At 29.3% G+C, this 21629-nt stretch overlaps 4 protein-coding genes across 9 annotated transcripts; all 4 read right to left on the bottom strand.

The window, feature by feature from the left end:
• Positions 1 to 10: 10 nt before the first annotated feature.
• LOC139808289 (odorant receptor 43a-like) lies at positions 11 to 8948 on the bottom strand. Its single transcript, XM_071770108.1, has 8 exons — positions 8703 to 8948; positions 3963 to 4073; positions 3367 to 3636; positions 2240 to 2708; positions 1638 to 1737; positions 1042 to 1161; positions 716 to 871; positions 11 to 414 (listed from the first exon to the last, which is right to left on the bottom strand). Exons 2-8 carry the CDS (start codon positions 4030 to 4032, stop codon positions 361 to 363), a joined length of 1239 nt encoding a protein of 412 aa, XP_071626209.1. The 5' UTR covers positions 4033 to 4073; positions 8703 to 8948; the 3' UTR covers positions 11 to 360.
• LOC139808310 (chymotrypsin-2-like) lies at positions 5099 to 8707 on the bottom strand. The gene is made up of 4 exons (XM_071770154.1): positions 7287 to 8707; positions 6638 to 6954; positions 6016 to 6264; positions 5099 to 5651 (listed from the first exon to the last, which is right to left on the bottom strand). The coding sequence occupies exons 1-4, from the start codon at positions 7327 to 7329 to the stop codon at positions 5505 to 5507; spliced, it is 756 nt and encodes a 251-aa protein (XP_071626255.1). The 5' UTR covers positions 7330 to 8707; the 3' UTR covers positions 5099 to 5504.
• A 2895-nt stretch (positions 8949 to 11843) lies between the features above and the next one.
• LOC139808304 (odorant receptor 4-like) lies at positions 11844 to 15496 on the bottom strand. Of its 2 annotated transcripts, XM_071770147.1 has the most exons (7): positions 14922 to 15496; positions 14203 to 14469; positions 13156 to 13624; positions 12969 to 13068; positions 12659 to 12778; positions 12263 to 12418; positions 11844 to 12031 (listed from the first exon to the last, which is right to left on the bottom strand). In XM_071770147.1, the coding sequence occupies exons 1-7, from the start codon at positions 14950 to 14952 to the stop codon at positions 11978 to 11980; spliced, it is 1197 nt and encodes a 398-aa protein (XP_071626248.1). In that variant the 5' UTR covers positions 14953 to 15496; the 3' UTR covers positions 11844 to 11977. The 2 variants fall into 2 exon arrangements, with proteins under 2 accessions (XP_071626248.1, XP_071626249.1); XM_071770148.1 differs by lacking the exon at positions 11844 to 12031 and having other exon boundaries at positions 12040 to 12354.
• A 44-nt stretch (positions 15497 to 15540) lies between these two features.
• LOC139808290 (odorant receptor 9a-like) lies at positions 15541 to 21565 on the bottom strand. Of its 5 annotated transcripts, none has more exons than XM_071770112.1 (7): positions 21353 to 21563; positions 20689 to 20955; positions 19635 to 20103; positions 19450 to 19549; positions 19141 to 19260; positions 16565 to 16662; positions 15541 to 16465 (listed from the first exon to the last, which is right to left on the bottom strand). In XM_071770112.1, exons 1-7 carry the CDS (start codon positions 21408 to 21410, stop codon positions 16390 to 16392), a joined length of 1188 nt encoding a protein of 395 aa, XP_071626213.1. In that variant the 5' UTR covers positions 21411 to 21563; the 3' UTR covers positions 15541 to 16389. The 5 variants fall into 5 exon arrangements, 4 of the variants coding, with proteins under 4 accessions (XP_071626213.1, XP_071626212.1, XP_071626211.1 ...); XR_011730824.1 differs by lacking the exons at positions 15541 to 16465; positions 16565 to 16662 and adding exons at positions 16670 to 17371; positions 18836 to 18927; XM_071770111.1 differs by lacking the exons at positions 15541 to 16465; positions 16565 to 16662 and adding exons at positions 16670 to 17371; positions 18836 to 18991 and having other exon boundaries at positions 21380 to 21565.
• Between the last annotated feature and the right edge of the window lie 64 nt (positions 21566 to 21629).

The following is a 21629-nucleotide window of genomic DNA, read 5'->3' as shown; positions in this document are numbered from 1 at the left end:
TACATATATACACACATATGAATGTAGTAAACAGAAAAATTATTTAAATTCATTTTTTGAATTATTAGATATTAAAATATTTATTCACATATTGTAATTGTTGCTTGAAAGTTTATTTGAAACTGATATAAAATAGGTTGAACAAGCAAATCATTACCATTAGTTGTTAAATAGTGCCATGTCATTGTATATATTTAGTTATTGACTTTGCAAGGCTTATGCGGCTTTGTAAAGTCCGTTGTACTTTACAAATAGCAGACATATAATAATAAACTTGTTAGTTAAAATTATACTATGTAATTTGTTTTTATATTTTTAAAATTATTGGGGATTTGTTTTATACAATTAAATGTCTACAGTTTAATTATGATGTGCCAGTAAAACAGATATGTAACCACCTGATGTTTTTAACAGCTAAAATATAATAAAATTATACAAATAATTAGGTGGATGTTTCATTACTTCAAATAATATTAAATTTTCTCACTGTTCGCGTATCAATCAGTAATTATACTGTTATTGAGAATTTTAATTTATATTTCCAATTAATTTAATTAATTTTTTTAAATATATGTTTAGTAATTTCTAATTTTAAATGTTAGTAAAAAAATATTTAATATCTACTTTGTTCTACAATGTATCTTTGTAAAATGCTATTAGAGAGAATTTCATTTGTATTGTGCAAATGATTAAGTTAATTTATAATATATTTTACATTGCAAAATGTAGCCATCGTCATAGGAAAGAGTTTTCCTGCAGTAAGGTGCAGTGGTTTATTGGCCAGCATCATTATAATCAACAGATTTCTGGCCTGCCTCGGCTTTAGATTATACCACTTATAGTGATAAGTAGCCTCGTAAATCCCATCACACTTGATAAACAGTATCCGAAAAAACAAGTACATTAAGATAGAAATTTAGTATTACATTTATTAAATATTTAAATAAATAACATACATGAATATTATAATATACTCATGTTATGTATAATAACGACAAGTCATGAAAAATATATCTAATATTTTAAAATATCAATACTTACTTGAATAACTAAAAATTCGCCTATCACACAATAAAGACACATATGTGTGAACCCCGTAATGAAAGCCGTCAGGATGTAAATGAGTCGAGCAATGGAGAGATTGCGACCTTGTGTCGTTATCTGCGCAGTAAAAATGACTAAATGTAATTAAACATTTTTAAGAAATTGTTGTATTTAAAGAGATAAATATAAATAAATAGTTAACATAATCAGGTTTAATAGGAGAAGTTTAAATTATTAAGAATTAGATTGTATTGTTTCTATTTCTTTTAAGAAAAAAATATTTTAAAAATAAGTTGTCGAAAAGTAATAAAGTATTTATAATTAATTATCATTATAATTACGTTTTTTACATATGTAGTAACATTCGTAATTCTTTAAAGTGACATGAATACATACACATTATGTTGTGCAATTTGAAATAGATCTAATTTATAAGCATAATACATTAAATAATTTTAATAAAATAATAGATATATTATTTGAAGAATAAGATAGATAAGAATATGGATATTACAGTTCTAATTGTAAATTTTGGCATTCGAATTGCACAAATGAAGAAATGTATATAAATACAAGTTAGAAAATATACTTGCGGTGATAAATAAAAATCCAAACAGAGCAAAAAGTATGCCAAAATAAACCAGCAGACTAAGCAGCATCAAGTTAAATGTATTGTCGATGATTTTAATACATCTGTAAGCAAAAGTTAGTACGGTATAATATGATTATGATTTTCTTTTACTCACTTTTTTCTATATTTTTTAATATAAATAAAAAGTAAAATAAAATTTCTTTTCTAATTATAATAAATAGCAACTTTGATATTTTATGATATATATAAATAAAACTTATGCAATATTATGTACCTAAAATTTAAAAAATTATATAATTTGCATTGTGTCAGTTATGATCATTACATTTTGAGTTTATTAAAATTATTATACATATATATATATATATATATATATATATATATATATATATATATATGTGCGTGTATATATATTAATAACTTATTACTAAAAAAATTTTTTGCTAATAATTAACAAATCATTTTCCTCTTGTCTTAACAAGACTTGATGGATTGTAGAGTAAATGGAGAAGAATTTAATGCTTTAAAAAATACTTTATAATTTCTGTCAAATTTATTTGATTTATTTGTAAATTTTTTTTTTGTTTCATCAGTGTACTGAACCTGATAAGACGTATATGATCCTGCACGCTAGAAGATAGTGCTTCTTCAAAGTGACTAAATTTATCCAGATTAAGAATACGTGTCCTGAAGTTTTCAAGTTGACCACAAATATGGAAGACCAGATAACCCATGAAGGAATCCGTGCCGGTGTACACAGATGAGGTTATCATCAAACTAAAACCTTGTAGGATGAAAGTTGTCTCGTAAAATGGGCTGTTACTTACGTTGTATATGTAATATGTTTGCAATGGCAGCACTTTGCCTGGATCGGTAATATTTGTCACGTATCTCATTGATATATTAAAGGAAGGAAAAATTACAATCAAAATATACGTGATAAACATGACCAAATATCCCCAAATCATGATTAGACGTGTTGTCCGCGCTTGTCTTATCATAACGATTTTTTCTTTTTCTGACTTTAATTTTATCCAGTCCTTTTTAATCATTTGTAAAATTGGTACAAGAACTATTAAAAATGAAGTATGTTAGAATTATATTACTAATTGTAAGAATGATCAATAAAATGAAAAAAGTAATAAATTTTTTTAGAAAATGTAATAGAAAAGAATTATAATTAAAATGATAAACATACGAACGAAAATAGTGCAACAAAATATTTAATTAAGTTTGGTTTCCGAGTCCAAGCCGCATGAATTTTTTATTTGATTCTTATATTTCGTAAACATTTCAGTTCTTTTTATGGGATATTATATCAAATAAATAATTCACGCGGTTCGCATCCAGAAGTCAAACTAAATGTGTATATGTGTTGTGTGTGTATGTGTGTATATCATATACACACCGCGAAAGACTCAAATATCAAAATATTTAATGTTAAAGATCTATAAATTTTGTTTAAAATTGATTATTATATATGTATAAAATACTTATTTAAAAAAAATATTTTCAAATTTCTGTATTAATTAAATTTCATGTTAATGGACAACATATGATAACTTAATATGTTTAACGTAATTACGAAAATTGAGAATAATTAAATTTGTCGTCTTGTTAAAATTCTTTATGAGAGAAATGTAAATAAAATTGCTTTTTCAATGCACATTTCTTTTCTTTCGCTTTAGAGCTAGGGCACAGTGACACTCAAGTTTATATATACCTAGTACCTTCCTTCTTCCGCCACAAGAGAACAAGTTTCATTATTGCTATTAAAAGTGGTAAACTATATTGCAGATTATCGATCATTGACGTAATATTGCCCCATATTCTGATGAGAGAATGAAATGTTGGAATGACGCAACTCCAAATAATTATATTTAATATAATAATCACGCGTATATTTATCATCAATTTGCTTCGTGGAGTTTTGTAAGGTTCCGGCCAAATTCCAAGTAAGCTCAGACAAGATCGATTTAATGTAATAACCCAATCGTAATCTGTTTTCAAATAAACGTTAAACATAAGATTAATAAAAGTTCTTTTTAAATAACGTACATCAGTTAATATTCTGCTAAGATTAAAATATATCATTTTTTTCTATTTACATCATATTACTCGTCTTTTTATCTATATAACATTTATAATATATTTACTTGAAACTATTTTCGCATATTGTTTTATTTTTTACTTTTTGCATGTAACTCTTGTATGAGCAGTTAGTAGAAAACATATTAAAATTGCTAATTATTTATAAAATATTTCACTATGTTAGGATCATTATATCACTTGGGATATTAAGACTATAGCAAATGAATATAAGCACCTTCATGTCCTGAATGCGTCGAGGTAACCATATCAGCAGTTACGACGGAATTAACTTCCTCTTTTATCATATCTACAATGTGATCATACCCTCAGCAACTTACAATACGAACTGTAACATATGCAGAAACTTCACACTATTCACAGGCTTACTTTCCTTACTCCCCTAAGTGAATACCGTAGTCGTTAATAATGCACGTGTTCGTAACAAGAAAGCGCATGACGCTTGTAACTACTTGTTTAGCCTGGGGAAACTGAATTATAGGGGTGTTTATTTCCCCTCTGTGAGCTAAAAACCTGCGACGTGTCAGCAACATTGGTAAAGGGCCGCATATAAATTCAGATACTCATTCGACATACTTCACAAACTGCAAAATTTTTTTTGACATAGAAAATTTGAGAATATTTAGAGTAGTTGTTGTACATCAAGCAAAGTTGTTGCACATGTTTATGCTGCACGTTGTTAAAAATTATCAAAATATAGTTTTAGGTAATTAATTTATCTTCATAAAAATAATATAGCATATATTTAAAACAATTATAGATTTATAAATATCTATTAAATATTTGATAAGTACACTCTGAATTCTAGCATCTTCTAAATTTATTCATTTTTTGGACAAAAGAAATCTTTTGACTAAGGTAAAATTTTTCTTTTGTTAGATTAAAAATAAGTTAACAATTTCTAAAACCGACCCTGTACAGTAGTTATCGATTAACGTTTTGCTGAAGGTGCACGATATGTGAAAGTTCTCTTCTGCGTTAAAGTTTGAAATTTCAAAACTTTCAGTTCACAGTCTAGTAAAGTTGTACAATGCTATACAATTCTGTATTTCAAGGATCAAAATACAGAAAAGTATAGTCAGATATGTGCTCCCAACAAGTATCTTATCACTAGAGAAATGCGACTTACATTATTCGAAAGGCTTTACGTCTTGAGATAATATGTTATATAATGATGCATATTATTGTTCTCAACACTCGCCAGATGGATAAAAAAAATATCTGAGATATTTGCTTTTATTCTGTGATAATGTATTTACATGTATTTATATATATACATATATACACACACATATGGATATAGTAAACAGAAAAATTATTTAAATTCATTTTTTGAATTATTAGATATTAAAATATTTATTCACATATTGTAATTGTTGCTTGAAAGTTTATTTGAAACTGATATAAAATAGGTTGAACAAGCAAATCATTACCACACATCGTAAATGATACATCTTATGTTCTCTTCAGAAAAACATAATCTGTATATGATATTTAGAATATAATCGGCAGTCATAGTTTTGTTAATAACATGAAAAATTAACTTTCTATGCAAATTAATTTTTGTCAAAAATATAATTTTGTGATTATATGTGTTACAAATTATTATTGTACAACCTGCTGATATAATTAGCTGATTTGTTTTATATTATAATTATACATTTTATTATTCTTTAATATTTTGCCTGAATATTATCTATTATCTGTAAATCTATAAATTATTTAAAGCAAAAATTGAAAATAGAGCGTTAATAAATGTTTATGATTTTATTATGTCGTTGAGGTATTCGATATTTTGGTTTATACTGGTATGAACATCCGGAACTGGAGTTTCGTTGCATGAAATACTGTAGGTAGCTAAACCGACAAGTTTGCCTTCATAAATCAGAGGACTGCCGCTGTCACCCTAAATAATAATTATTAATACTGTCATTATTTAATTCTGATACATTTACCTGAATGTTTCACATATTATATAAACACATATATGGCTTTTACCCCTCCATATATGTCTATTAATTATATTATCATTACTATTCTTATATTTTACCTTTTAAATTAATTTTTAAATATAAATACAGTTAATAAAAAGAGTAAAAAAAAACTTTTGTAAAAATATTTTACTAGGAGCATATGTTATATACGCTCGTGAAAAAAAACTCATTTTTTTTCTAAAACTTAAACAATCCTCTAAGTCAGAGTATATATAAGATATGTTAAAATGTATCGTTTCTTTAATATTATATGTTCTTTTAATAATATCTTCTTACCTTGCAATAATTACTTTCAGATTCCGCTCGAGTGCAGAATTCAGACTTAGAGAGCTCTTTCTTGTAGAATGACTGGCATTCTTGATGATCAATCGTTGTTAACGTTACTTGCTTCAGATTCGCAGTCTTTTTCCCTTGACGATCGGCTATCATCCAACTAACCATTTGCAATTTTACATCCAGTGGTACTTCTGTTTCAGATAGCGCAACCGGCTGAATTTTCTCGTTGAATTGAAGTGGTTGTATTAGCTGCAAAAGTTCATTATGTTACCGACATTTACGCGGTTGATATATCGCAAAAAACAATATTTTTCGAAACCAAAAGATCTTAGATCTCAGCATTTTAGTTAAATGATTGATTATACCATGGAGAGGACCGTTTAATTGATAATCTTTAGCACTTTAATTTAAAAAAGAGTTGAACAAAAAATTCTAAATTATTTAAATATTAGAAATAGTAAGTTAAACCACTTATTTATATATTCAAATATCGAACAAATGACAATGTGTATATACATGTGTGTGTGTGTGTGTGTGTGTGTGTGTGTGTGTGTGTGTGTGTGTGTGTATGAATAAATTTAATTATAGTATAAAAACAATAAGTACGAATATGAATATGTACCTTAAGCACACCAAGTCCGCTAGTGACATTATTTTCAAGTGGGTTAACGTGATGATTTTGCGAGAACATTTCTTTAACAAAGATATGAACACCGCCAGGTTTGAGGCTGCTCGTGCCGCTTACTATGATTATATTGTTCATAACGTTCCAGACGTGTTCGAACGGCGGAACACATCGATCCGACGTGACGACGTGATACTCGTCAAGTATAGCGCCGGAACATGCGTGTCTGCCGTTCCTTCTAATCGACACAACATATGGATGCTGCGCGATGTCAACATCACCGTCATCGTTTTGCGTTATTTCAGCATTGGCACCTGATACAAATATTTATTGTCATTTTCTAAAGATATGATTATCTGTTTCTTTCCCTGCATCAAGAATCAAGATTAAGGAAAATTTCATTTTATTTTCTTAATAGCAAAAATTGAATAAGAGGTAACAATCTTTATTTTGCTTCACTCACACTGCAAGTAGTCTAATCCTCACAACGCGTGTAGTTAAATCATTATGGAGACATTCACGTATAATTATTGAAGTTCAAAATATGATTTTTCTTTCAAATATGCTATAATTGCTTAATGTGAATGAAACTTCTAATATATTGAAAGTCAAATTTATAATCATTTAAATTTATTTAATTACCTACCACTAACGGCGACGACGATCAAAATCCATGCAAGTGGTAACATTGCGAAGTATACCGTACGAGAACGTGGTTTCGAACAGAATTTCGAAAATGTCACTTCTTCACTACTGCTTATATACACGAACGAATATTTACGCAGTTGTGATTGGGGGGGGGGGGGGGGATTCCGGTTTCAATGTGCTTGTACGCAATATGGTCGCGTGTATAACTAGTATGTATGCAAAATTAATGGCCGTGTGTACGATATGATTGTACGTAACGACGCTGTTGGCAATCGTTTCGTATCAGGCAAACGGAACCCTCTCTTTGTGATTAATGATTAATGATCATTTGCATACGTATTTTGGTGAGAAAAGCAATATGTACCTTATTAAAGGCACATATGGTAAAATGACAGTTTCCTTCTGACTTTTGTATGATTTATGAAAGATATATTTTCTTGCGTGATAAGATTAATTTAAAATGTGTTCGAGGAATCATATATCATATTTTGGATGCAATAGTCTTCCAAATAAGAAGCTATTTACTATCTCAGTAAAAAAACAGATAACGATCAATATGTAGTATCAATGTGATATACATTTCCGACTATTAACTAACTTCTTATACAGTTTACAGAAAAAAATATGAATTTCGAGCATTCGTGAGATACCGCGATATCAATTAAATGCATAAACTTCTCAAGACAATTTATCAAGAAAACGGATGCGCAATATATATATGCCGACAGTAAAATACCGATTCGATTCGTGAATCGTAAGTGTGATTTATATGACCATTGACGAAACGTATCATCAATACGCAAACACTCTAATTGCACGAAGCATACAGTCAATATAAAACCTGATAAGTAATCCACGATATGTTGATCCTCAAAGGATCAATAAAATTTTTAGACTTGCGCATCAGGCGCAAGCGTTTTATCAAATTTCCACTGGCCACCTGCACAGATGTGAAAGATGACCAGTCTGAGAAAGTTATCGATAGATGTGTAGAAGGAGAGCTCGACCATCATCAGGCTGATGATGATGCATTGAATGAAAAATGTGTCCCTATATATGGGATCAGGATCACATCATTACGCTTGATCGGAGCCGGAGGTCGGATCGGGGTATCTTCGATTTCGCGGCCGGCTCGCGCGGGCTCGGCCGTCCTCGGTTACGCTCGGTTTTCGCGCGAGCACGGCGCGTTTGATTCCGTAGCGATTTCGAGTATACCGGCGTACCGGGAACACGGTTCTCGAACTTTGGACATCGCGAGAGCTCTCAACGTGATATCTCGTAAGAAATAGTTTCATTCGAATTACCGAACGCATTAAACCGCTTCGTGTCGCGGAGAACTTTGTCAAACGGCGAATAGAAAGCCTTATAATTCTTGTCGCGAATCGCTGCTCGTGAGAGTCGTAAGTGTACATACCGAGTGCAGATTCCGCGCACAGGCACAGGTCTCACAGGTAGACAGGTACGCGTCGATACTCAATCCTTCGCGTTTTATCCCGGTTATCAATCAAAGCGAATTCGCTCCTTGTGAGCTCCCGTCATATTTCTATAATCACCGGCAGCGAATTACATGCGTCGTCGAGCGTCCGGAGAGCCGAGAATGATGTCACAACATATCGATTCGCGGATCGACTGTAAATCAATCGATGCGAACTCTCGATCGCGTAGTACGCGTCCCACCGAAGTCGGAGTCGGTGCCGTCGGTGGTGTCTCGCCGTGACGTCACGGCGGCGCCGGCGGCGGCTGGCTTTTTCGTATTTCGGAGCGTACGGTTTTCTAGTTCGAGGTATATCGTCGCTGTGTGTATGTGAACGCGTGTGCGATGCTGTTTAGCTGTCTCCCGTCACCTTCGCGAGAACGATTCTTTGAGTAAATCGAGAGGCTGATTCAGTCGCAGATTACCGGTGAGGTCAATGATCAGCTGTCCGCGGCGACATGGTGAGATTGGTGAGTGAGCAATGTTAATACTTGCTGTACTTGCATAACTGATGTCCATTTCTATTAATGTAGATTAATTTCTATATCAGTTTAACATTGTTAAATTCGTAGTGTCAAATTATATCAAATTTGAGTTATTTTTAATCATTTCTATAGGTCGCAACTTAATGTGAGTGTGTGAACACGTGTGCGATGCTGTTTTCTGTCACCTTCTTGAGAACGAGGATTCTTTGAAGAAACCGACGAGGCTGGAGTCGCAGATCACCGGTAGGTCGCTGATCGGCTGTCCGCGGCGATATGGTGAGTGAGCATGTTATACACTTGCATGACTGATGTCCATTTCTATTAATGTAGATTAATTTCAATCTCGGTTTAACACTGTTAAATTCGTAGTATCAAATTATAGGTTCAACTTGAGTTATTTTTAATCATTTTTTATTGCTCGATTGCCACTGCTCCTACTTAATATATGTCACTAATTTAACTAAAACAGTGTTAATTTGACACTAAACTATTAAACCAATTAAAATTATAATAATTAATTATCATTAAAATAATAAATTTTGACACACATGTTAGTTAAAAATTTAGTTTAAATTTTATTCTTTAATATTTAACAGTAAATTTACTTTTTATCTTTTTCTAATTCTAAGAATTGGAAAAAGATAAATTTATTGTTAAATATTAAAGGATGAAGTTTAAACCAAAATACTTTAAGTTAAGTGTCATTTTGTTAGTTTTAACTAACTTTAATCTCGGTTTAGCTTACTTCTGATACTTTTTTCTAATTCCCAGAATTAGATAAGCTAAATCGAGATTAAAGTTAATTTTGTATTGATAGAAATGGACTTTAATCCTTCGCAATCCAAAATATTCCTTGCAAATGAGAGAAGATCAGATACTTCAATGTCATTTTATTGACTGGTCTAACATGAATCAAAGAATTTCTATTACTCGGCGGAATTTATAGAAATTCTAAAAATATAGCTTGCCGATTATGCCAATTATTGTGCTCACATTGTAAAAGAATATTCACTTGCAATTAATTTGGCTGAGTTCAACATTAAACATGAAATCTGTTTGAATATATAAAATATCTAAATTCATTTTGTTGCAGAAGTTCTATCTAAAAAAATTATATGCATAATAAATGCTTTTATAATTAGAAGAAAGGGAGAAATAGTCACTGATATATTATTATATCAAAAAGCTATACATATAAATAATATTTCCATGTAAAAATATATTGCTGATATTTGAGTTAATAATAAATTCTCTGGCAACACAGAAGTATAAGTTCAATTTCAATTTAACTTATACAAATTTAATAAGTAAATATTTTTTAAAAAACTTTTTTTGCTATTACTGTAATAGTCACAATGTCAAGCACCTTGATATTCAGAATATTCCGATCTATCCCTGTCGAATGTCACTTAACAACTGGCCACTCTTCTTGTTTCATGTAATGAAGTAACCTTCTATTTAACTAGACGTGTTTGTTACGCATGCTCATAATAAAAGTTCTCGAAAATGTGAGGACGAATGCATATTCCAGGAATTTTTTTCCCTTTACTTCTTTGTGAGATCACAACAAAATATTCATACTATCAGGTGAATAACCGTACCATTGCCTTACCACGCGAATATTCGCACACATGTGTCACATTCTCATAAACTAATCGATTTAGGATGTTGTAAATAATATCAGGTATAGATTGCTTATAGCTAATTATTTTAATAATAGAAGAAGACGTAAATTTTCAGTACTACCTGTCACATAATTTATAGATTGTATATTTAATATTTAATATCCAATATACATGTAAGTGAGAAACGAATATGACACTGCATCATTTTCATAAAGCCACACTTTTGCAATTTTTCTCGTATTTTAATTAGTCATTATGATGGAAAGGTTGAAAACATCACATATGTACGTTTTTTTAACAAACAGCGGTTGCTGTGCCGTGAGCGACTATATAGTCGGTAAGTACTCATACCTTTCGTAGTAGTTATATCCTTTTGTAGAAATTGACCCTAGTCGGCGTAATAACGAAAGAGTTAAAAACATTTCTCGTTTTCTCTTGTCCGTCCAAGTAGCCGTTGACGAAACTTGGATAACAACAGGTGAATAAGCGTGGGCGTGATGACACGTATATGCATGTGCACTATATTTCCACGCACATGAGATCGATTTTATTACAATGCATACAATTGCTATTTAGGGAAGATTTGGGTACACAAATTTAAAGAGAATTAATAACGAAAATGTGTCTGTACGACGTAACTCTTATGTAATCTGTCTGCCCCGACAGTGTATTTAAACATCATAATAGTAATATTTTACAACAATTTAATAGTAATTGTCATAAGTATTTTTCTATCGACACGCTCGCGAGAGTATTCACGATTACAAACAATACTCAAAAACAAAACACACATAATCACAAGCATGTGCAAAAATCTGATAAATGGTATACGAGATATTTCTATTTAAAATTATGAACCAAATTTTTATGCATGCAGGATGTTTATTATGATCAGAAAAGATATCCATAGATTACGATTTATTTAATTTTAGTTAAGTTTGCAAGTTTTATTATTACTTAACAGAATTCTCCACTCAAATAATGCAATAAGATTTATTTATTTGCAAATAATACTAATACAGGCATACTTCTTAAGCCTAAGTATAATTCTATCAAAAGTTGCATAATATTGAAAAAGAAACTTCACATTCTTCTCATTTTTAAATCAACTTTTTGTTGTATGCAAAACGGATATATAACCAACGGACGTTTTTAATAACTAAAAGACATATTTTTTAATGGTCACAGAGTAAATTAACAGTGTTAAATTAATAGCATGAGCTTAGGTACATAATCGCAAAGTTTAAGATTGTAAACAAATAGATTAAAATAAAAGATTTTCATTATATATATTAATATGTAGTATGTACATTATACAATGACTTCTAACAGAACTGCAGTGACATCAAACTTTTTTTAAATGCAATAGTCAAACATTAAAATATCTTACGCTACAAAAAGTGGCCATTGTAACAGGAGAAATTTTTCCAACAGTCAGATAGATTGGTTTAGAACCTCTTGTCATCAAGAACAATAAATCTTCTGCAATTTTTGGATTTAGGGTGTACCATTTATTATTAAATGCCGCATAATATATTTCATTGCACTTGAAAATACCAAAAGCACTTTTAGATATCAATTATTATATATTAGGTTGGCCAATAAGTCCGTGCGGTTATTTATAAGTAACATTTATAAGTAAAAAATCGCACGGACTTATTGGCCAACCTAATACATTGTTACACATCTAAATAAAAATTGGTCAGTACCATATAATAGTCTATAGACCATAGAGTTAATTGTACAACATTCAATTTGCACATAAAAAAATATATATACAACTAACCTGGGACATCAAAATTTCACCGAGAGCGCAATATAAACCCATGCTTGCAAATATATTAAAAACAATAGAAACAAAATATATAATGTGAGCGAAGGACATATCGTTTCCTTCGTCGAAAAGCTAATTAATTTATGAAATAAATGAAAAGACATAGTTATTTTTATTAACACTAATTTGGAACTTTATAATAATATGCTATGTAAATATAGTAATTTTGTGTCAGAATGTATTTAATACTAATGTATTTATTACTTCATGTCAATTTTTTTAAACGATTTCTTATCCAAACTTTGAGTTTCAAAATACTTACGCTAATCATCCGAAATCCATAGAAAGCAAAAGTTACCGTAAAATATGCAAATAAGCAGAGAAGTATTGTGCTATATGTATCTTCAATAACATCAATAGCTCTATAAAAGACGTTTCATGTATTAAATATATTCTATCACATATTTAATATGGATTTTATTTACTTATATATCTTACAGAAAACAAACCTAAGCAAACGGATATGCTTTACTATGCAGCATTTTAGAACTTCGTGATAATTTATGTTTTTATCCAAATATTGCAAGTATTTCTTGAGAATGTCTAACTGACCGCATATATGAAAAACCAGAAGACTAAGAAAATTGTCTATTGCAGTATAGGCCGTCATGGCGATAGCTATACTGATGGCTTGATTAATAAATGTCAATTCGTACTGTGGCCTTTTTGTTATATCATAAATGTAATGAGTTTGTACAGGCAGTGGCCTTCCTGGATCAGTAATGTTGGGAGTGAGTCTCATCGATATTCCAAAAGCAGGCAGTACTGTGACAAAGAAGCATGCTAAACCCATTACACAGTAGGAGCAAATAATAATTATACGTCCAGTCTGTGCTCTTCGAATCATCAAGCTTCTTTCTTGATCACTTTTTAACTTTATCCAATCCTTCGCGATCATATTCATAATCGGTATAACAGCTTAAAGGTAAACAATTTACAGCGTTGCTGAATTAAAATATCTTAAGTTCAACCTTAAACAGTAAAAGGCACAGAAAAAAATTCAACAAAAATTTGAAACAATGTCACTGTTTTCGTAATTAAAAAAGAATATATTATAATTATAAATCGGTAAAAATATTAATTCCGTAATCTACGAATCTTAATGCAATGAATTAATGAATATATAATGAATTTATTATCATTTGTTATAATATTTCTATGTACAAAAGAATTAGCAAAATCAAATTTTTGAAAAACATTTTAATTAAATGTTGTATATATTTAATTTAAAAAAAATCATGCATACATGTATGTACGTAATGTTTGAAATATAAAAAACACTTAAAATAAAAATAACTCATGAATTATTTAATAAATATACATGTTCTACTGTCTATATAGACAAAAGATGTATTTATATATGATTTAATTTCATTTAAGTAAGTGTATTATGCGATATGTATTTAAAATTATTAATATTAATCTAAAGACTCAACTTATGTATAAGTTATTTGTCATACTTTTATAGCTTATAAATACGATCAAATGATCTCTACCTTCTTTTTTCCACCAAAAAATCATGATTCTAATCGTGCAGCTTATAGGTGGTAAAGTAAGTTGTAAATTATCTAACATTAGCAAACTGTTTCCGAAAATTTTTATCAAGGAATGTATAGAGGGAATAAGAAGGCTGATTATTCCCAACAAAGTTACCAGCACTCGAAAATTGCACATTAATTTCTGCCGAGGATTTCGTGCGACCTTAGGCCAAAGTCCAATCAAGTTTAAAGTAAAACGGTTTAGTTTCACTGCCCATTCGAAATCTACCTGCGGAAACTTTGATAAATACAATGCTCATAATATAGAAAAATTATACGATTCTTATAACTAAAATACATTAATAATTAAACTAAACGGACTGTGTATAATAATTTAAAATAAAATATCTTTAAAAACTTTAATTTGGGTTAGTCATGCAAGTATAAGGATTATTCTAGAAATAATAAATAATTATTAAACAAAAATTGATTTCAAGTTGGTGTAGTTAGATATAACTAACGTTGTTACAATAGTTCGATATGATCATAAGAAACACAATTCACTGCACAAGGCAATAATCCAAACTATTTTTTAACGGTGAGCAAAATAAGATATCTATAGATTATTATTATTATTATTATTACAAATGATACCACTGCTTGCATACAATTGCAAAATAAAATACGTCGTTAAGATTCTTTTCACATACAATTACAATAATCAAAACCATGAGCACCTTGATATCCGTCATATTTCGAACTTTCCATGTTCAATGCTATCTAAAGACTGGCGTCTTTCCCTCTTTCATGAATCGACGTTACCTCCTATGCAGCGAAGAGCATTTCTTGCGCATGCTTATACCACTTTTCGAAAGTATCGAACGATCAACTTGTAGTAAAGTATTTTAAATTCTGCCTCTACACCGTCGTTTCGAATTTTCGTCAAGTTTCTAGCATCAAAACATGTGCGTATAAAAAATTGCACGATAACAAATGGATATGCTTGATGAAAAAACGTACATAAGTGCACCAGTTGTATTTCCAGGCTTTTATAATCCTCTGCTGCTTATAACTATTGCTTATAGAAGTGGACTGTATATAGAGCTTATCATGCATTGTTCTAATGGTGTTAATTTTTTAAAATAAATTTGCAAAAATTGTATTGTTTGTTCTTATCATTAATAGAATTGTTATTAAATAAATTACTTTTAAAATATTTAAAATCCTTAAATCAAATTATTCAGATTTAATAATACATTATATAAAATAAATGGTTAAGTTAAATAAATGCCTGGCCAAAAATTTACGAAAAAACAGGTACGTCTAATAATGATTTTCTTAAGATTTATTTAAATTCTATATTTGTACCACTATTAAGAAAATTCTCCAAAGTTTATTCCATTTAATTAATGCATTAAAATATATTTATTTGTAAGTAACATATTAATAGTTGTAGCATAGTTAAACTATAGTTTTCTACAAAAAAATTGCATAATATAGGAAAAAAATTTATATTTCTCTCATTTTTTCTATCATCTTCTCGTTGTGTGCAAAACGGATATATAATCAACTGATGTTTTTACTAATTAACCCTCGGAGAACACATCTATTTTTTCATTCACGGAGAACACTCTGGGTCAATCTGACCCTACACACACTTTGATCGTTCACCATTTTAAATTGACGAGTGCGATCAGCTTGAAAAAATTTATAGATATACTTGGAAAATTGTTAAATCAATTGATATAAATAAAAAGTTCTGTTGGAATTATTTACATATTTAAAAAAATTTAAAAAAAAATTATTTTTTTTGAAAAAACGTATTTACAAAAAAATGTTATTTTTAAATTTTTGGCTAAAAATTTACGTGTATATTCATAAAAACGATAAAACTCGAGGTAACGGTCAAATCGACCCTGTGTGTTCTCCGAGGGTTAAAATATATATTTTGATAAAAATATGGTTATTTAACAATATAAACTTAATAGATAAATAACTGTGAAGTTTAAGATTTTAAATACATGAAATAAATAATTTAAATTTTATATATTAAAACATAAACGGATTGCACAATAAACTTGAATAAATTTTAGTAATGCTAACCAAGGTTTTAATATAATACTTATAATTAAACACGAAATTATCTTACACTACAAAAAGTGACTATTGTAACAGAAGATATTTTTCCAACGGTGAGATAAAGTTTTAGAGCGTCTTGCTTAACATCAACAAATCATTTGCGATTTTTGGATCCATGTTGTACCATTTATTACTGTATAGCCTAATATATTATATTACACTTGAAAAAATCAGCAGAACAAAGAAGCATTTGTAATTATAAATTATTGAACAAATTGTTCCATAACTAAAGTATACTTACATCCTTCTGTAAAAATTGACCGTATTCAGCGTAGCAACGAAAGAGTTCACAAAGCATTTCTCGTTTTCTTTTGTCCGTCCAAGTAGCCGCTGACGTAACTTCGATAACAACAAGTGAATAAGGGTGAGTGTGACGACACGTATATGTACTACTATATTCCCACGCACGCGAGATCGATTTTATTACAATGCATACAATTGCTATTTAGGGAAGATTTGTGTACACAAATTGAAAAAGAATTAATAAAGAAAATGTGTCTGTACGACGTAATTCTTATGTAATCTGTCTGCCCCGACATGACAGTGTATTTAAACATCATAATAGTAATATTTTACAACAATTTAATAGTAATTGTCATAAGTATTTTTCTATCGACAAGTAGATACGCTCGCGAGAGTATTCACGATTACAAACAATACTCAAAAACAAAACACACATAATCACAAGCATGTGCGAAAATCTGATAAATGGTATACGAGATATTTCAATTAAAAATTGTGAACCAAATTTTTATGCATGCAGGATGTTTATTATAATCAGAAAAGATATCCATAGATTACGATTTATTTAATTTTTAGTTAAATTTACAAGTTTTATTATTACTTAATAGAATTCTCCACGCAAATAATGCAATAAAATTTATTTATTTGCAAATAACATTAATACAGGCATACTTCTTAAGCCAAAGTATAATTCTATGAAAAGTTGCATAATATTTTAGAAAAGAAACTTCACATTCTTTTCACTTTTTTAATCAACTTTTGTTGTATGCAAAACGGATATATAACCAACGGACGTTTTTATTAACTAAAAGACATATTTTTTAATGGTTACAGAGTAAATTAACAGTATTAAATTAATAGCATATGAGGTTAGGTATATAATCGCAAAGTTTAAGATAGTACATATATAAATAGATTAAAATGAGAAATTTGAATTATATATATTAAAATGTAGTACATTGTATAATGATTTTTAGATTGAATTATACATATTAAAATGTAGTACATTGTGTAAAGATTTAGGGGAGACCGGGGCTATGTGTCTATACTTTACGCTTTTTTCAAGTTTACTAAAAAACTAATAAATATATTTGGCTAAAATTTCAATGGTATAACCTTTCAACCTTACTATTAAAACAAAACATAATTAGAATCGTTGATTTTTTAACATTTTAAAGAGGCGATTTTTTTAAGTGGACAAGTCAAGCTCCATATGCGGGGCTATTCTGTCCACATTCGAGGGGCTATCTGTCCACATAATAAAAAACACATTATTTATATATTAAGTTATATACTTATTTATAATATTATTTATTATTAATATATAATATTGAAAAAACTGCCTATTCGTTCGAGTCAGAGAAGTAGAAGCACTTTGTGTAGATTTTTTGACAAGTTCCTGCGTAGAGTGACTTTTCTTTATATACGGTGGCATCAAACTGATTTTGAGTTTGTTGCAAAATCAATGTGATGAGTTCTTTTGTCCCCTCAATTCTTCAATATTTTTTTTTTTAATTAATGCTTTTACTTTATCTCGGCGCGTTTGAAATAGAAAATACTCATTAATTTAAGACAAACTCATATATTTAACTTGATGTGTATTTTTAAAATAAAAATTTGGGGACGATTCTTAAATCGCAGGATCAAGTAGGTCGTAGGTCAATTTTTTACAGTAGCGAGTGAGAGCCCGAACATTTATTCCAGTCTAACGCTGTTTTTATGAAAAGATTCTCGCTCAATTTTTATTCTTTTAATCGCTCTAAATATAATTTTATTAGATATGTCTACCTTATCTATTATGAAAGAATAATTCGTCATTGAAGTGTGGACACATTGCTCCATCAAAAAATAGGACAGATAACCCCGACCATGTTTTTCAGTAATATGTTGCCAATTTTAGATAATGCGGAATTAAGATTTGACACTTCTCACAACTGATAACTATATATTAATTGATAATATTATGAATTGTTTACTTAATTTGAGTTAAACTACTGTCGCACAGCAATTTTTCGACTGTCGCTCGAAAATGTGAATAATTGTTTTCGCTTTTCTTTTAACGTATATAGCGTCTGCGAGAGGCATCGCAAGAAAAACAAACAAACATTAAATATCAATACAATGGTAGAGACATCTGTCCTTTAAAACTTGAGATAGCACTACTGTGGACATAGCCCCCGTAGACAGATAGCCCTGGTCTTCCTATAACACATTTGCAGTGACACCAAACAATATTTTAATGCAATAGTCAAACATTAAAATATCTTACACTGCAAAAGGTGGCCATTGTAACAGGAAAAATTTTTCCAACCGTCAGATAGATTGGTTTAGAACCTCTTGTCATTAAGAACAACAAATCTTCTGCAATTTTTGGATTTAGGGTATACCATTTATTACTAAATGCCGCATAATATATTTCATTGCACTTGAAAATACCAAAAGCACTTTTAGATATCAATTATTATATACATTATTACACATCTAAATAAAAATTTGTCACTACCATATAATAGTCCGTATAGAGTTAATTACACAACATTTAATTTATACATAAAGAAAATGTATGCAACTAACCTGGGACATCAAAATTTCACCGAGAGCGCAATATAAACACATATTTGTAAATATGTTAAAAACGATAGAAAGAAAATATACAATGTGAGCGAAAGACATATCGTTTCCTTTGTCGAATAGCTAATTAGTTTATGAAATAAATGAAAAGACATAGTTATTTTTATTAATACTAATGAGGAATTTTATAATAATATGACATGTAAATATAGTAATTTTGTGTCAGAATGTATTTAATACTAATATATGTATTAATTCAGGTCAATTTTTTAAATAATGTTTTATCCAAACATTGAGTTTCAAAATACTTACATTAATCATACGAAATCCGTAGAAAGCAAAAAGTACCGTAAAATATGTAAATAAGCAGAGAAGTATTGTGCTATATGTATCTTCAATAACACCAATAGCCCTATAAAAGATATTTTATGTATTAAATATATTCTATCACATATTTGATATAGATTCTATTTACTTATATCTTATAGAAAACAAACCTAAGCAAACGGATATGCTTTACTACGCAGCACTTTAGAACTTCGTGGTAATTTATGTTTTTATCCAAATATTGCAAATTATACTTAAGAATGTCTAACTGACCGCATATATGAAAAACCAGAAAACTCAAAAAATTGTCTATTGCAGTATAGGCCATCGTGGAGATAGCTATATAGATGGCTTGATTAATAAATGTCAATTCGTATTGCGGCCTTTTTGTTATATCGTAAATATAATGAGATTGTAAAGGCAGTGGCCTTCCTGGATCAGTAATGTTGGGAGTAAGTCTCATCAATATTCCAAAAGCAGGCAGTACTGCGACAAAGATGCACGCAAATCCCATTACACAGTAGGAGCAAATAATAATTATACGTGCACTTTGCGCTCTTTGCATCATCAAGCTTCTCTCTTGATTACTTTTTAACTTTATCCAATCCTTCGCGATCATATTCATAATCGGTACAATAGCTTAAAAATAAACAATTTACAGCGTTGCTCAATTAAAATATGTTAAGTTCAACCTTAAACAGTAAAAGGCACAGAAAAAAATTCAATAAGAATTCGAAACAATGTCACTGTTGTAGTAATTAGAAAAGAATATATTATAATTATAAATCAGTAAAAATATTAATTCCGTAATCTACGAATCTTAATGCACACAAATATCGTACAAACTCTATTATTTATAATTTATATAAAGGTAAATTTATTATGATTTATGTTATTTTATATACAAAATAATTAAAATCAAATTTTTTGAAAAATATTTTAATTAAATGTATATGTTTAATTAAAAAGATTATACATACATGTATGTACATAATTTTTGAAATATAAAAAACACTTAAAATAAAAATAACTCATGAATCATTTAATAAGTACATGGTCTACTATTTATACAGAAAAAAGATATATTTATATATGACCTTATTTTATTTATGTAAGTTATGCGATATGTATTTAAAATTATTAATATTAATCTAAACACTCAATTTATGTATTAGTTATTTACCATACTTTTATAGCTTATAAATACGATCAAATGATCTCTACCTTCTTTTTTCCACCAAAAAATCACGATTCTAATCAAGCAGCTTATGAACGGTAAAGTAAATTGTAAATTATCTAACATTAGCAAACTGTTTCCGAAAATTTTTATCAAGGAATGTATAGAGGGAATAAGAACGCTGATTAATCCCAACAAAGTTACCAGCACTCGAAAATTGCACATTAATTTCTGCCGAGGACTTTGTGCGATCTTAGGCCAAAGTCCAATCAAGTTTAAAGTAAAACGGTTTAGTTTCACTGCCCATTCGAAATCTACCTGCGGAAACCTTGATAAATACAAAGCTTATAATATAGAAGGATTATACAATTATAATATCACTCAAATACATTCATAAGTATTAAAAAAAAAAATCTTTAACCACTTTAATTTAGGTTAGTCATGCAAGCATAAAGATTATTTTAGAAATAATAAATAATTATTGAACAAAACTGATTGATTTCAAGTTTGTACAGTTAGATATAACTGACGTTATTACAATATTTTGATATGGTAAAAAACACAATTTACTACAAAAGGCGATAATCCAGACTTTTTTTAACGGTAAATAAATAAGGTATAGATTATTATTATTATTATTATTATAAATGAATACCACTGCTTGCATACAATTGCAAAATAAAATACGTCATTAAGATTCTTTTCACATACAGTTACAATAATCAAAACCATGAGCACCTTGATATCCGTCATATTTCGAACTTTCCATGTTCAATGCTATCTAAAGACTGGCGTCTCTCCCTCTTTCATGAATCGACGTTACCTCCTATGCCTCGAAGAGCATTTCTTGCGCATGCTTATACCACTTTTCGAAAGTATCGAACGATCAACTTGTAATAAAGTATTTTAAATATTCTGCCTTTACCGTCGTTTCGAATTTTCGTCAAGTTTCTAGCATCGAAACATGTGCGAATAAAAAATTGCACTA

This window comes from Temnothorax longispinosus, chromosome 2, assembly GCF_030848805.1.
Source record: "Temnothorax longispinosus isolate EJ_2023e chromosome 2, Tlon_JGU_v1, whole genome shotgun sequence".
NCBI classification, from domain to species: domain Eukaryota; kingdom Metazoa; phylum Arthropoda; class Insecta; order Hymenoptera; family Formicidae; genus Temnothorax; species Temnothorax longispinosus.
The sequence above is the reverse complement of the archived record's forward strand: the minus strand, read 5'-3'. Positions and strand labels throughout refer to the sequence as shown.